This window comes from Arachis ipaensis, chromosome B02 (assembly GCF_000816755.2).
Source record: "Arachis ipaensis cultivar K30076 chromosome B02, Araip1.1, whole genome shotgun sequence".
NCBI classification, from domain to species: domain Eukaryota; kingdom Viridiplantae; phylum Streptophyta; class Magnoliopsida; order Fabales; family Fabaceae; genus Arachis; species Arachis ipaensis.
Genome location: NC_029786.2, coordinates 95,195,922 through 95,210,203, shown reverse-complemented (window position 1 = coordinate 95,210,203; position 14,282 = coordinate 95,195,922). Strand labels below are relative to the sequence as shown.

The following is a 14,282-nucleotide window of genomic DNA, read 5'->3' as shown; positions in this document are numbered from 1 at the left end:
GGATAAATTAATACTTTTAATTATTTTTCGAAAGCAAAAACATGTTATGCAGAATAAATCCAAGAAGAGACAATACACAAAAAGGAAAAAGAAATCGTAGAAGAGACAAGAGACTTCTATTAGCATTCTTTGGACCTGTCAAATTAAGCTACTAGGAGTCTAGGACTCTACAAATTGAAAACAAAAATACAAAATCACCTACTACATCAACCAGCATTAAAGTTGAAATATAACTTCTATTTGTACTCTTAATTATCAACCAATAATCAATTGAAGGAAATGAAAGTAGTAAACTGCTGTATTTCTTAAAAGGGAAATTCTAAGGTGCCTAACACATGGGTGTTTAATTTGCCTAAAAGTTGAAAGAGGCAAAAAAATATACCTTAGTTTTTATTTTTGTTTTCCATAATTAAAAAGTTAGACACCATAGAACACACTTTCTTAGAATTTGATAGTTACAAACCAAGTTTATTTTGTAGAAACTAACTAGTCTCAATTAATGCTCAAGGTCAGAAAAATTTTTCCTTTTTCTTCTCTTTCATATTTGTAGAATCATCTTAGCAAAATCAATTAAAAGTGTTAATCAAATCAAACAGTGGCACAACATGATGCTGAATTGATCTGCCAACTCAAATCATAATGCATGGAGTTAATCATGGTATCATTGTAATCATGTTCAGGATGCAAGCAATAAGACCAGACAAAATTTAAATAATATCCAACAACTTTACTGATATTCCACCAAAAAAGAATAAGAATGAAGAGAGACCTTGATAGTTACAGCTCTCCAAAAATTGCTTCAGTACCACACAACAAGTTAAGTGCCTAATCAATCCAAGATGGTAAAAAATTGCATCACCATCTCAAATTCTCAATATCCCAATCATAAAAGAAAAATCTTCTCATGACCACCACAAATATTACACATATCTTGATCTTCAAGTCAAATGCACCTTCACCCTCTTGAAAATTATTGTAGAATTTAACACACTATTTTTCAAGCACACACATAAAAATTGATAGGATCTATAAACAGTGAAAGAATATTAAATGAAATTAGCAGCACTCACTTTTATTGCAAGTGTACTTAAGAAATGGTGTGTTAAACTTGTGTTCATGCAACTAGGTCTGAATTCTCTTACCATTGGAATCTTACTATGATCCAATCCTTTCAAGATTTTCAGAGACAGTTTTCATTCTAGGCCTAACTTCGGGGTCACCTTCAGTGCATGCTAATGCTACATGAAAAACAGCCAACACTTCTTTCTTTACACGCACTTCTTGTAGCAATGATGGATCAACCATTTCAGATAAGGGACTCTCTTGTTCAAAGCCTTTCCTTACCCACCTCACCAAATCAGGAACTTCCACAGAAGAAGTTGAAGTTGTCGGAGAAGATTCCGGCGTCCTGCCAGTTAGCAATTCAAGCAGAACAATCCCAAATGAATACACATCCCATTTCTGTGTTGGTCTGGAGCTGGGGAAGCGTGCCTCGGGCGCCTTGTAATTGTTGGTCTTCTCTTTCTGTGATGAGTTCATGTATGGAAGAGCACCACCCATTAGGCCGCCAGTCGACGGGGTGTTGCCGGTGATGCTGATTAGCCGGTTGAGCCCGAAATCGGATATGTATGGTTGGTAGTCATTGTCAAGTAGGATGTTGGAAGGTTTGATATCACCATGGACAAACTTTCTTGGACTGCATTCATGGAGATAGGACATGCCTCTTGCTGCTCCTTTGGCTATTCTAAGCCTTGTTGACCAAGAAAGGTTTGGAGATGGTTGTCCACTTCTCCCTGTATTTTCAGAACGAGGGATGTTATTTGAACATAAAAATACAAAAGATAAATAGATTTGAAGGTTGAAATGAAAAACTGCATAAAATCTCTAACAATCATAGAGTAGATGTTAAAGAAACATTTTCAATCAAATTAGAGTGTACTAGGCAATTTCCTAAGGTGAATTGTTTATTATTACCAATGAATTTAGTCAAGTTTATAACATCTAGAACATAGTGCAAATGCAGATTCTTGAGTAGTTTTAAATTGCCAATTGCAAATTTATGCTGGCTTTAAATATTTTCTATCAGTGTTAGGATTGGCATATGGTTGCATTAGAAGCAAGGAAAGGATAGGAAAAAGTTGTAATAGGGACAGGGTTGAACCAAAGAGGTTAATGAATCTTGTTGATGCTTTTATGCTTCATACGGAAGGAAGTTTAAGCCTAAAAGACAAAACAAATCATGAAACCACAAAAGGCACCCATTTTCCACTAACAAATGTAACCTTGTTTAAGCTGAATGGAAGGCAGAAATTGGGACAAATTGCGCCTTCTTTTAGCTTATGCTTTCAAGTACAACACCGTTACAAGACACAACGTCAGACACTAATTTCAAAATGCGATTCAAAGACTTAAAGAGGGTGATCAAGGAAGGAAGATAGGGATTCAAAAGTCAATAAGCAGACAATTGAAAGAAAACAAATATGACATTGAAGTTTGAAGGAGCTTTCCTAACTATTATGTCCAAGCTTTTTTTAATTTATCTTGGCGGTTAAAAGCTATGTATAAGCTGTTTTGGTCCCAAACAAATATGATTGTGTTCCTATAATTCTATCACTTCATCTCTCACACAAATTGATGGAATAGGGTGGTCCAAGTCATCAATGATAGAAGACACGAAACTTCCATTTCCAATCCCCCTCTTCCTTTCTATTTCTAATTCCAAGCAAGGAAATATACTATAAATTCTATTTGTACAATATCATTTCTTTAGAAATAAATAAGGTGTACCCATTTTCTTCCTCTTATTTTTTTTCTTATGATTTAAAATTATACACAGGAATTGAAAAGATTGGACCTCATGTCCTCATCTACTACACAATACAAAATTACCCATGTGCCGTCTCTTTATCTCATTAAAACAAATGGGACCAGACACAGTCAGTTCACAATTCACATACCGTAATAGGATCTAAATACTTGTTTTTAATGAGAAAATAAAATTTAAGCCATTTAAAAAGTTGAAAAAGATATTATAAATGGTGGTGTTTGACAAATTATAGAGTCTTAGTGCACCCATAATTCCAAATAAGCAAAGGAGCAAAAATAGTTTATGTGCATGTTTGTTAAACTCTTCTCATGTGTCACGTGGCAGTTGAGTCCCAAATTGCCATGCATGCATGATTAATTAATCGGTTAAACTCGACTATAAGTTCAAAATTTTAGCCAACCATTAGTCTTCTTTTACCCCTAATTATTGTTACCTATCAATATCATTGTGATTACGTTTTTCTTCAATTACAACCTACTATGTTTGGTTAGGTAGGCATGTCCCTCGATTGAAAGAGTGAAAATTTAGAGCAAACCCCCTTCTCCTTCAATCCAAACCAATAAATCAAACCATTCTTGCATAAAACATGCCTCTCTCCTATATTTTAGGCACATTGTTAACAATCAATTACTTATACTCCACTATAGTGTAAACAAAGTATATCAATTACACATACATTTTTAGTATTAAATAAAGTATAAAATTTATACAAGATAATGTTACATCTTGTATAACAATGTATAAATATTTCAATTTCTGAGAAGGAAAATCCATAGCAGCTAAAATAAATCAAATGACACACATTAAGGATGTGAAAATGAAAGAACTAACCTCGAAGTGCTTGAGCCAAATTGCCATTAGAGATGAAATCACTAATGAGAAGCTTCTCATCATGTGCCCAATAATAAGCCCTCAATCTCACAATGTTAGGGTGCCTAACCTTCCCAATGGCATGAACCTCAGCAGCAAACTCCTTATACCTCTGATCACCACCCTCTCCCAATCTCCTCACCGCCACAGGAACACCATTAGCAAGCACCACCTTGTACACTATCCCCAACCCACTCTTCCCCAACACATATGCCGATGCCCTTAGAAGCTCATCAAGCTCAAACCTAAACCCTTTGTCTATGTTCACCAAACCCCCTTCAACTCTTCCACCTTCCCCCGCTTCCTCTTCCTCTTCCTCCTCCTCCTCGTCGCTCTTCACTCCATTCATACATTGCAATGCACACAGATTCATCTTCTCCTCGCCACCGCCGCTGCCGCCAAATTTGCTCTTCCCTGCACAGCTACAGGCATTGCCATCATCCTTCCTCTTCCAATAAACATATACGATTACTAGCCCGATGAGGGCGACCCCAGCAGCGTCGGCTGCTGAGATCAGGATTATGAGGCCGGGACTCAGGCCTTTTTCTGAATGGAAGGTCCCCGCATGTGCTGCCGCGTCGGGACCTTCCTGTGATCCCCGGCCTGAATCCGAACCGTTGCATGATTTTCTTAATGGAAATCCGCAAAGGTTTGGATTCCCAAGGAACGCAGTGGGGCCCTGATTTGAAAATGAGCCTGTTTGGGGAATCTCGCCGGTTAGATTGTTGTTCCGGAGATCGAAGCTCACGGTCGCCGGTAACTTCCCAAGCAACGCCGGAACCTTACCGGATAAGTGATTGAACGAGAGGTTTAGTGTGCCAGAGAGAGAACTCAAATCGCCGAGTTCGTCAGGGATCGGACCTTCGAATTGATTATCGGAGAGATCGAGCTGGACGAGCTCATCCATCCCCGACCACACATTGGCCGGAATATCGCCGGAAAAATTATTCCTCGCCAGAATCAGTCTCTGAAGCTGCTTGCAGTCCTTGAGCTCCGGCGGCAGGTGGCCGGAGAACGAATTCTGGGAGAAATCGAGGTTCTCGAGGCGGCGAAGTGTGCAGAGCGACGGAGGGAATGGACCGGAGAGGTTGTTCCGGTGGAGGTACAAGCTGTGAAGCGCGGTGGCGTTGAAGAGCTGCACCGGAACGACGCCGTAGAATTCATTGTCGTGCAAATTGAGTCGCCGGAGGTACCTTAATGTCCCAAGCTCCGATGGAATGTATCCCCGGAGTGATTTCCCGGCAAGCGCGATGCCGACGACGCGAGGCTCAGGCTCGCCGGAGATGCTCGAACATGCGATACCAGACCACCGGCACGGCGTGGTATCGCCGTCGTTCCAATCGGAGAATGTGACTGCACCGCCGTCGACGGCAGATTTTAGAGAGAGAAGCGCGAGGCCGTCGGAGGAGAGAGAAAGCGCGGAAGGGAAGATTAGTAAGAGAAAATAGAGAAGCGTAGACGGTGTCATTGAGTGATACGGCGTCGTTTTGTGTGATGATTGATACGGCACCGTTTATTATGAACCGTTTATGTTAGTGTAGTTGCAGAGCTTTTGAATGGCGAAAGAGAGTGAAAGAGAGAGTGAGGGAGTGAGAAACAAAGAGAGGTAGTTGTGTTGGTATTTATGAGAAAAAAGAAGATATAAATTTGTTTTTAATATTGGTGGGGGTCTATGACCCGCCAAAATTAGTGAGGGACTTGCTAACTGAAATTGTGAGATGAGACAAAGAGTGAAGTGTAATGTAAGGAAAAAAAGTAACACAAAAACAAAGGGGAAGATTTTTGGCTTTACACTTGCAAGTTCATCTTATGTCATTAGATTTGCTGAATTACTTTCTTTGTAACAATGTTTCATTATTGGGGTGAAACTGTCATCTCACTATTCTTTTGTTTGTATTATCCTTTTTTTTTATTCATGATTTAATTGTATTGCTACAAGCCTACAACACTGTATTTCTATCTTAAAACATTTATAATTAAAAGTTTAAAAAGTTTAAAAGATGGAGATTTAATCCTCTCTTGATACACTTTAATCATAATGGGTTGGCAAATAGTTAATGAAACATTAACGAGGCTTATAAGAATAGAAACAACCATGCTATGTAATGAAATTATTTTTCTCAATTGTGTCAACTCTCAGAAACAAAAATGTTGGACATTATTCCTTATGTTATATGTTATATCATATTCGCTGTAAACTAAGCATGATTCTTGGCGCTTATCACCACAATTAGCATGACAAAGAGATGTTGATAAAAAGAAAACTCAACCTTTTTGTAGAAAAGGAGCTTTTGTCTACATCAGCATATATTATGTCACATGTAAATTTCTAAGAACATTAATTCTTAATATTTTTTTTTTTTTTGGGGGAGTAAATCACTAAATCCTCAGTATTTTTGCTTATTTCAGTAATGCCCTTTCATGTAAATTTTATCTTTATGGATAAACAAATCACTGGGTTAACTAATGAAAAACAAGAAAAAGGGGGGGACTAAGTACAACAACAATATGCATTGTACTCAAATTACTTAACAAAGAATCAACATTATGTATCAACATAGAAGTAGATTAAAAACAGATTAAAATAAATTCGAATCAAACTATTAATTTAACTGAAATTAATGGTTACCAAGTTACAAGAAACAATATCAACATAGAAAATTAATTTTGATATAATATTAGTGTAAAATGTTATATACTACCAATAAACATTTGTTATTGCATCTGTCATCAACTACTACATTTGTTAAGGCCTTTAGTACTTAATTATTTATATAATTTCTAATCATTATAACTAAAAATTTCTCCTTGAAATTTATTTATGCTAAATAAGTTTAAAATCTTGCAACCGTCTACATTATTAATTATAGATTTAATTATTCTATTAGTCTCTATAGTTTCACTAACTTTACAATTAGATTTTTATATTTTTTTTAATTGAATTTTTACATTGTTTTTAATTTTATAACTAGGTTCTTCTTAGTGTAAAAAATATTAGAGTTGAGTATTTACTCCGTAAATTAAATGTATCTACAATTAAGAATATAATTAGATCATTTACTCCGCAAATTAAATGTATCCATAATTAAGAACCTAATTAGATATTTGACAAATGTTTTTTGGGAGAAATATTTCGTTAATTTTAATGTTTTTGATATGAAAATGATCTAATTACAAAATTAAAAGAAAACAATGTAAGAACCAATTAAAAAAAATATAAAAACCTAATTGAAAATTTGGTGAAACTATAAGAATTAACAAAATAATTAAACCTAATGTGGTATGTGGTAGCTATCTTGAACAAACACTTACAAGAAGTCACGATCATTGTCAAGACATTTCAAACTGAAACCTCCATGTGCTTCAAAAAAGGTTTGTTACAATTATATAAATTTAACTAAGTGTGGTTTGGTGACTCATTACTTAGTTGTTTAACCAAGAGATTGAGAGTTCAAATCCCACCATGAAAATCGAAAGCATCATGTGGTTAGTGTTTGTCCCTTAAAGAGATTATTAATCACTGTATTCGACGGTTTACATATTTGAAAAAAAAAAAAAAAACATATGAATTTCAATGGTGCAAAAAGAATCCTAAACTAAAAGTGGATTTTGGTTGAACAAATACAAAATGAAGTTTGAATTATCATAAGTTCAGCACCCTTTTTGTTTTTTTACAGAAAGATAATTAGTTCAACAAATTTGAATTCTATTTCCTCTTTGACCACAATTATTTTTTATAGACAAATGTTATTACATTTTTGTGGGTGTGAAAATTTTTCCATGTTTAGTAAAAAGTTTCGAAATATACAAAACATTTTTAAAAATTTAATTTCACCTACTTAATCCTCTAAAAAAACATATTCATGAAAGGGAGAAAAAAGTCTCAAAATGTATAAATTTGAGCTAGTACAAAATAAATTCCACAATAATATCATCTCTTCTAGTTATCATGCTTTCTCCATGATATTTGTCCCAAACGACTAGAATTTTAAAGTGCCATCGTTTTTCCCAAACCAAACGCCACTCATACTAAATAAATGAGTGAGGCCTATACCTTAAATTCTACTGCAAATACTACCGTTTTTGTTCATTCACTTAATTGGGCAATGCCCAAAGACAAAGCCTCTTTTCTAATTATTAAATCGTTGAGTTGAACTATATGCACTACAATTACACATCTGTATCTCAATCATGCAAGACAAACTTAGAAGCTAACAAAACAAAGCCACACACTAACCATGACATAATAACGCAATTTCTTTTTGTACTCTTTTTTNNNATTGCTTATTGCTTCGCTAATTTGCTTTGTACCGAAGGCATATATAAAGAGTGGTGATGAATCAATTCAACGGTAACAAATAAATATTGACGTGTTTAAAATGAAAAATTGGAAGAATTAGGTATTAAGAATGGGGCCAAAAGAAAATTAAAAACTGTTTGCTGAGCATATTGTACAAGTATTTTTTTTTTATTATTATTAAACAAATGATTCTGAAATTTAAATAATCTATTTTGATAAGCTTGATCAGGATAAAGACCACACCAAAAGGGGAAGAAAATATGGAAATGTGTGTTTGTTGGCTTAATTTACAAGAAAAATTAAAAAATTAACAAAGACGTATCTCTGAAATTTGAATAATCTATTCCATTTGGATGAATGCTCAAGAAAAATAGAAATAGAAAATGATCACCTTTCCACTTACAAGGCAATGCAAAACACTCAAAATTCAGAGAACCATTCTATTTAACACATGGGGAGCAATTCCAAAGTGCACTACTCAACAACACCACCTCTAAGTTTGTAAATGGTTATTTTTTGTTATTGTTGTTGTTGGTATTTTTTCTTTTAAAGAACTTAATTGGATAGTGACACTTAGCATTGTGAGCTAATATAGATATATTATCATCTCAGACAGAGAAGAGGGCATAAGTTATCTACTTATATATTAAAACCAAGATTACCAGAAGAGTAAGGTAGTCTGACTTCAGGATGGTCAACACACCACATCATATGGCATCCACCATCTTTAGCAGCAGTTCATTAAGGTTAGTAACACTAATCATTGTTCTCAACTCAATTTACCTAGCTCAATTTGCATCTTCTGGTTTGAGCCTTCGATTGTTTTGGGACCTCTCCTATAGACTGGGAATTAATTCTGGGGTAAATTACATCGGCTTCCTCTCAGGTTAGGCGATATATGTGCGACACTCCTTCATTTGTAAAACTATATACAAACTTTCCTTTAAATTTAAGTTATATCTTCCATGACACCAAATACCCATTGTATAAGAAATCAAAGAATGTTGTATGTAATATTACCTAACTCTAGGGGAGTAAATATATTTTAACCTCAATTCTATCCATGAAGCCTTCCCTGCAATGTTATTAATCTCTCACTCTAATGGGTAATCCTATTTTTCTTAACAGGGGATTTTCAAGGTGGGGGGTAGAAGTGCTGTAAAAATAAGTTAATATAATGAAATCTTAGGCTTTTATTTAGAGAGAAACTAGAGGTGAATACAATACAGAATAATGCATGTGAATATATGTAATTACCAAAGAAATGTTCTGGAAAATATGCAACATAATCATGAGAAAAATTTATCCCTTTTTTCTTTTAATCATAGTACACTACAAAACCATTTGCATAGATGGTAATAAAGATCAAACATTCACGTTAACTTGGCAACCTAAACTCTAGCAATACTTATGTGAAAATGAGATTGGAGAAGATTTGTTTCCAAACCATCAAGGTACAAGCTAATCAACCTTAGAACGCTGCACAATAAATTTCTCCTGCCATAACAAATTTAGAGATGATGTCAGAATCTCAAAATGGAGAATAAATGGGGTTTTGGATTTCTTCTAAGACGATGACAGCACCAGAGGTTACATTTCAAGCTTTCTTACTAATAGTAACAAAACAGCATAATCAAATTCAAGCTGCAAAAAGTATGCATATAAACCATTTCTACTATACTTGAATAAGGTATCAAACTACTAGCTGACTCTACTGTACTTTATTTCCAGTTCCATTTACGTCAACAGCAAAACTGCTGTAGATTTGACAACTAAGATTCTTTCAATACCTTGCACCAATTTAGGGAGGAGGTGCTTCAGTGCTGGAGGGTACATTCTCAGATACTGGTGCGGTGGGAGGAGTATATATGCGTGCTTTCTTGAGAATTTCAGCAACAATCCAATGTTTGCGCTTGCTCAAAGGCCTAGAAGGATCCAGTCGAACCTGAAAGAACAACAGCAAAAGAGATTGCTTACTAAGTTTTCTTGCAAAATCTAGAGAGTATATTAACATTTAACCATCAAGTGATAAGAATAAATGAATAATACAACAACTACCAAGCCTTATTCCACCAAGAGAGATCAGCTATATGGATCAAATGCCATCATAATATCCTATCATAAACCACGTCTATAGTTAAAATACTAAACTCCCAAGATACAAAGACAATACTAATAACTAAGTTCAATATTTTAAGAAATAAACAAGGACTGCAAATTAGATGGGTAAGTAGAAAGTTGTTACCAACCCGATCACCAATGTTACATTGATTGTGTTCATCATGCGCCATAAATTTAGAAGTTCGCTTGATGTAACGGTTGTACACTTTGTGGTGGAATAGCCTGTCCACTGCCACCACCACTGACTTCTGCATCTTATTGGAAACCACCATTCCTACGACTTGCTTCATCGTTCTAACCCAACCTACACAATCTCTAAGCCAGATTCTGATGTACAGCAACTACAACACAATAAAAAAAAATATAAATAATGAATTCCAAAATTACATTTCGGGAACAATAACCAAGGACAGAAATTCTGATGTATCAGGGCATTTTTCATTACAATCACCACCCCCAATTTCCATAGCATAGTAGTTTCATTTATGGCTAAAATTTCAACATTATTGAATTTATTCAGTTCAAATAACATAGTTTCATGTTCAAATAACACAGGAATCCCAGCACATACACGTACTCCATAACAAATAAGTAAAAGGCATATCAATAACACAATAGAAATCAGGCCTTGATTGCACATTTGCACATAAAAACCTAACAAATGAAGAAAGCATTCTAAGTTTCTAAGTACTCAGCTCAATTGACGCATTTTAACAAACAGGTAAAGGGCGAGGCTGTGACCACAACAATCTCACTCGTTTTGTTCTGTGATTCTTACAAGTCTCATGCTAAGTACGTTTCAGATTTACATAAAATCGTTAAAACCCAAAGGTTTCGAGAATTTTCTTAATCACTCAAATAGTAGAGTGGTTCTCAATCTCCCCCACGTATGTATTTATCTACGTATGTAGGTACGTACAATTGGATAAAATACGAGAGTGGAGCTTACTGAGATGAACGGGAAGATATTGGCAGAGACAAAGGGGGCGACGGGCGGCGGCTGAGGGCAACAACTGGCGGTCGACTGGCGGCGACACTTGCGAGAGAGGGACACTGCTGCACTAATCGCTTCAGAGTGTTTTATTTTAATTTAGTCTTTTATTTTTTTTATTTTTTTTATTTTTGATAGATATCTTTTATTATTTTTAAATTTTTTTTCTCGGGTTTGGCATGGGCTTGGGTATGAGGAATATGTAAAATTTTGAACAACAAAACAATGGGCTTGGAAATGTTGGATGGCCAAGCCAACTTTGGTTGACGCACATGGTTAGGTTCCAACTCTATTTCAAGACTCTCAATAAAGACCAAAAATAAAAGACTCCATGAACGATATATGGTTCAAGTACTCCTAGAACAATTTCAAAAGGAAAAAAAGAACCCTCCTAGAACCAATAAGTTTTTAGTAAATGGGCTACCTTTCATGGGAAGATCTCTTATAAGAATAGTTTGAGACTCTCTATAAAAAAAAAAAAGAAACAGTTTTTGACTCGTTTGAGTGATCTTGAGCTATCCATTTTGAAGGGGAAAAGATGTTATAGAGTGAGGAGATTGGTAAAATATTAAGGATAAGAAACTAAATTTTAATTAATTATTATTAGACACAATTTTTTTATTGTAAAACTACTTTTTTAATCCACACTATTTGGAGCATGTTCCAAAAAAATAGTTGAAACTGAAGTGAAATGGGCGAAGATGTGTGGTCTAGACTTTTTTGTGTAAAGACTTTGATTCATTCATTTAAATGATGAAGTTGCCTGACATCTTCGAATGAATGACAATAAAAAGTACCTGAAAGGATTCCGATATTTAAATTAACAATAATTTTAGACAACTTTTACATAAAATGGAGTTGTTCAGTACTTAAGGTTATTGAAATATTTATAAAGGAAGGGATGGCTTGACCATCACTACATAATCTTTCCTCTTAGTAGTAGTGAATAGTTGTTCCCTTGATATTTGGGGAGTTACTCCATGTAAGAGTAGATACTAAGCTTGTAGATATCATTAGTAGTGAGATTACTAGTCTTTTTCTTGCCACGCAAGTCTTGTCGGTCGCGAGTCTTGGAGCCAATGCTTTGAGTAAGTTGAGTAGGTTGACCTATGTTAATTATGATCATGTTGATCTGGATCAGCAAATTTGTTAGACTTCTTCAAGGTGGCCCAATTTTTTTTTACTCCATGGCCCTGAGTCATCTGGGCTAGGCTATGATCAGAGAATTTAGAATTTGTGAGTTAAAATTTAGGATTTAAGATTTGAAATTTAGGAATTAGAATTTAAAATTTAGGATAAAAGAGTTATTCAAATCTGGGTTAGGGGTAGCCCATTCTATCAAGTAACATCTTACTCAAATCGGACTATTACTCTACAACTTAACCCAAAGTGACGAATCTAGACTTCTGGTCCAATTTACACAAGTCGGATCGACTATGCTACAAAATCCGTATCCAACTTAATTTCGGGAGCAAATCAGATGCACCCTACTACTTCAATTATCATCACTCAGGTGATAACCACCTCTAACATGGAGTGTAACTTCTCACTCTATGAGGGAATAACCACCCATAATTATCTGAAGTCATCCTTAAGAAATAACTTTGATTTATTTATTATCCTATAAATATTTTAACACTCATGTATTTTTTTTTTTCAATTCATTCAACACTTAACCTGCTAAAATTTTTACTAATTTAAATATTGGAGTCATTTGTAAGTACTTCTACCACTATTCAGACAAAAATATTATCGACACTTACAAGACATTTAGATTTTACATTCAAGTACAAAATTACTGTCCGATTTCAAATAAACACTTCGAAATAAAAATAATGCAAAGAAAATGGCTGCTATTGACAAAAAATAATTGATCTTTTAGTTAATATTTCTTTATTAATATTTTTTAATTAAAAAAATTCCCAGCCAAAATATTTAGTTAAAATGTAAAGTTAGGTAAAGAAAAAGGCTTCATCTGAAGAAACAGTTCTTTTTAGGTGTATTATTCTTTCAATATTGATCATTACTCAATCATTCCCTTAAGTTAGGAAATTGTAGCAAAGTTAGGAAAATTAAATGTGATAAGAAATGTATGTCCATTCAAATAATCAAGACTGAATATATACTTTCAAAAACTGTGCAATCACAGAGAAATAGTCCATCAGATATACATTCTAATACAAGTAAATGGAAATGACATATGCCTACCCCAACTGTAACATGTTTCTTTAAGGTTCCATCATGAAATTTTTTGCATGCAGATATATTTCCCCTGTCAATCTATCCCTCAATCATACGAAATTGATAAATGGAAATGCCTCTTCCCGAGACAAGAATACCATATGGAGTAATAGAGAGAAAATCAGATCATTAATAATGATGATCATTTTTTCCTTGCATCATTCAATGCCAAAATCTTTCATGAGACGGGTTGCTATGTATTGTTGTTGTTAACATTTAAAAGTAGCTATTGATAAACACCATGTAATGATCACGGTTTTCTGGAGAGAATTATATCTGATGAGTTATGTACTTACGTTTTGTTTCAAAGGATTTTCACTAACAAAAGGTTAATTGTGATTTAGTAAATCCTAATAATTTAGTAAAGTGCGCTCCATGTAGTCATTAATATATTCAATAATATTTAGAAGATAATAAAAAATTAATTAAAATTTAAAATTATTTTATTTAGTATTTATTAATTATTGTCAAAATAATTATGTAATTTTAAATACAATAAATATATAATTATAAATATTATATATATGAAATTATTAATATTATATTATATAAGATAATTTTAAATATTATCTCTTCAACATTACTATATAAGATATTCAAATGATAATGTAATAAATTTAAAAAATTAATGTTGTTATAGAAGTTCCTTTAAGATCAAACAATTATATCGAATTGAGTATGATTGTATGTGTAATAACATCTACCAGTTATACCAGAAATATCAATAAATTTGATTATTGAAATTATTTAGAAATGTCCTTTTTTTAGTTTCTAAAATTTATTTTTTAGTTCAAAATTAAATCTGACCCCTCTTATCTTTTTCTTTTGGAGTGACATTATCAATAATAATAATAATAATAATAATAATAATAATAATAATAATAATAATAATAATATTATTATTATTATTATTATTATTATTATTATTATTA

The 14,282-nt window shown here is 33.7% G+C and overlaps 2 protein-coding genes and 1 long non-coding RNA gene across 4 annotated transcripts; 1 reads left to right on the top strand and 2 right to left on the bottom strand.

Annotated features, from left to right (window-relative positions):
* On the bottom strand, positions 707-5,451 carry LOC107625800 (receptor protein kinase-like protein ZAR1). Its single transcript, XM_016328523.2, has 2 exons — positions 3,659-5,451; positions 707-1,793 (listed from the first exon to the last, which is right to left on the bottom strand). The coding sequence occupies exons 1-2, from the start codon at positions 5,163-5,165 to the stop codon at positions 1,156-1,158; spliced, it is 2,145 nt and encodes a 714-aa protein (XP_016184009.1). The 5' UTR covers positions 5,166-5,451; the 3' UTR covers positions 707-1,155.
* On the top strand, positions 8,061-9,360 carry LOC110269006. Its single transcript, XR_002357838.1, has 2 exons — positions 8,061-8,743; positions 9,126-9,360. It is a non-coding gene; the product is annotated as an uncharacterized LOC110269006 (long non-coding RNA).
* Positions 9,217-11,230, bottom strand: LOC107625801 (30S ribosomal protein S17). Of its 2 annotated transcripts, none has more exons than XM_016328524.2 (4): positions 11,068-11,230; positions 10,247-10,459; positions 9,788-9,942; positions 9,217-9,494 (listed from the first exon to the last, which is right to left on the bottom strand). In XM_016328524.2, exons 2-3 carry the CDS (start codon positions 10,406-10,408, stop codon positions 9,799-9,801), a joined length of 306 nt encoding a protein of 101 aa, XP_016184010.1. In that variant the 5' UTR covers positions 10,409-10,459; positions 11,068-11,230; the 3' UTR covers positions 9,217-9,494; positions 9,788-9,798. The 2 variants fall into 2 exon arrangements, with proteins under 2 accessions (XP_016184010.1, XP_020971881.1); XM_021116222.1 differs by having other exon boundaries at positions 11,038-11,216.

Bases quoted from the DNA above. Each gene is read 5' to 3' on its own strand.
- LOC107625800 (XM_016328523.2), bottom strand. From the start codon at position 5,165: ATGACACCGTCTACGCTTCTCTATTTTCTCTTACTAATCTTCCCTTCC. The intron at 1,794-3,658 runs GTTAGTTCTTTC...CTGAAAATACAG, and splicing joins TTTGGCTCAAGCACTTCGAG to GGAGAAGTGGACAACCATCT.
- LOC107625801 (XM_016328524.2), bottom strand. From the start codon at position 10,408: ATGAAGCAAGTCGTAGGAATGGTGGTTTCCAATAAGATGCAGAAGTCA. The intron at 9,943-10,246 runs GTTGGTAACAAC...TTGTTCTTTCAG, and splicing joins AATGTAACATTGGTGATCGG to GTTCGACTGGATCCTTCTAG.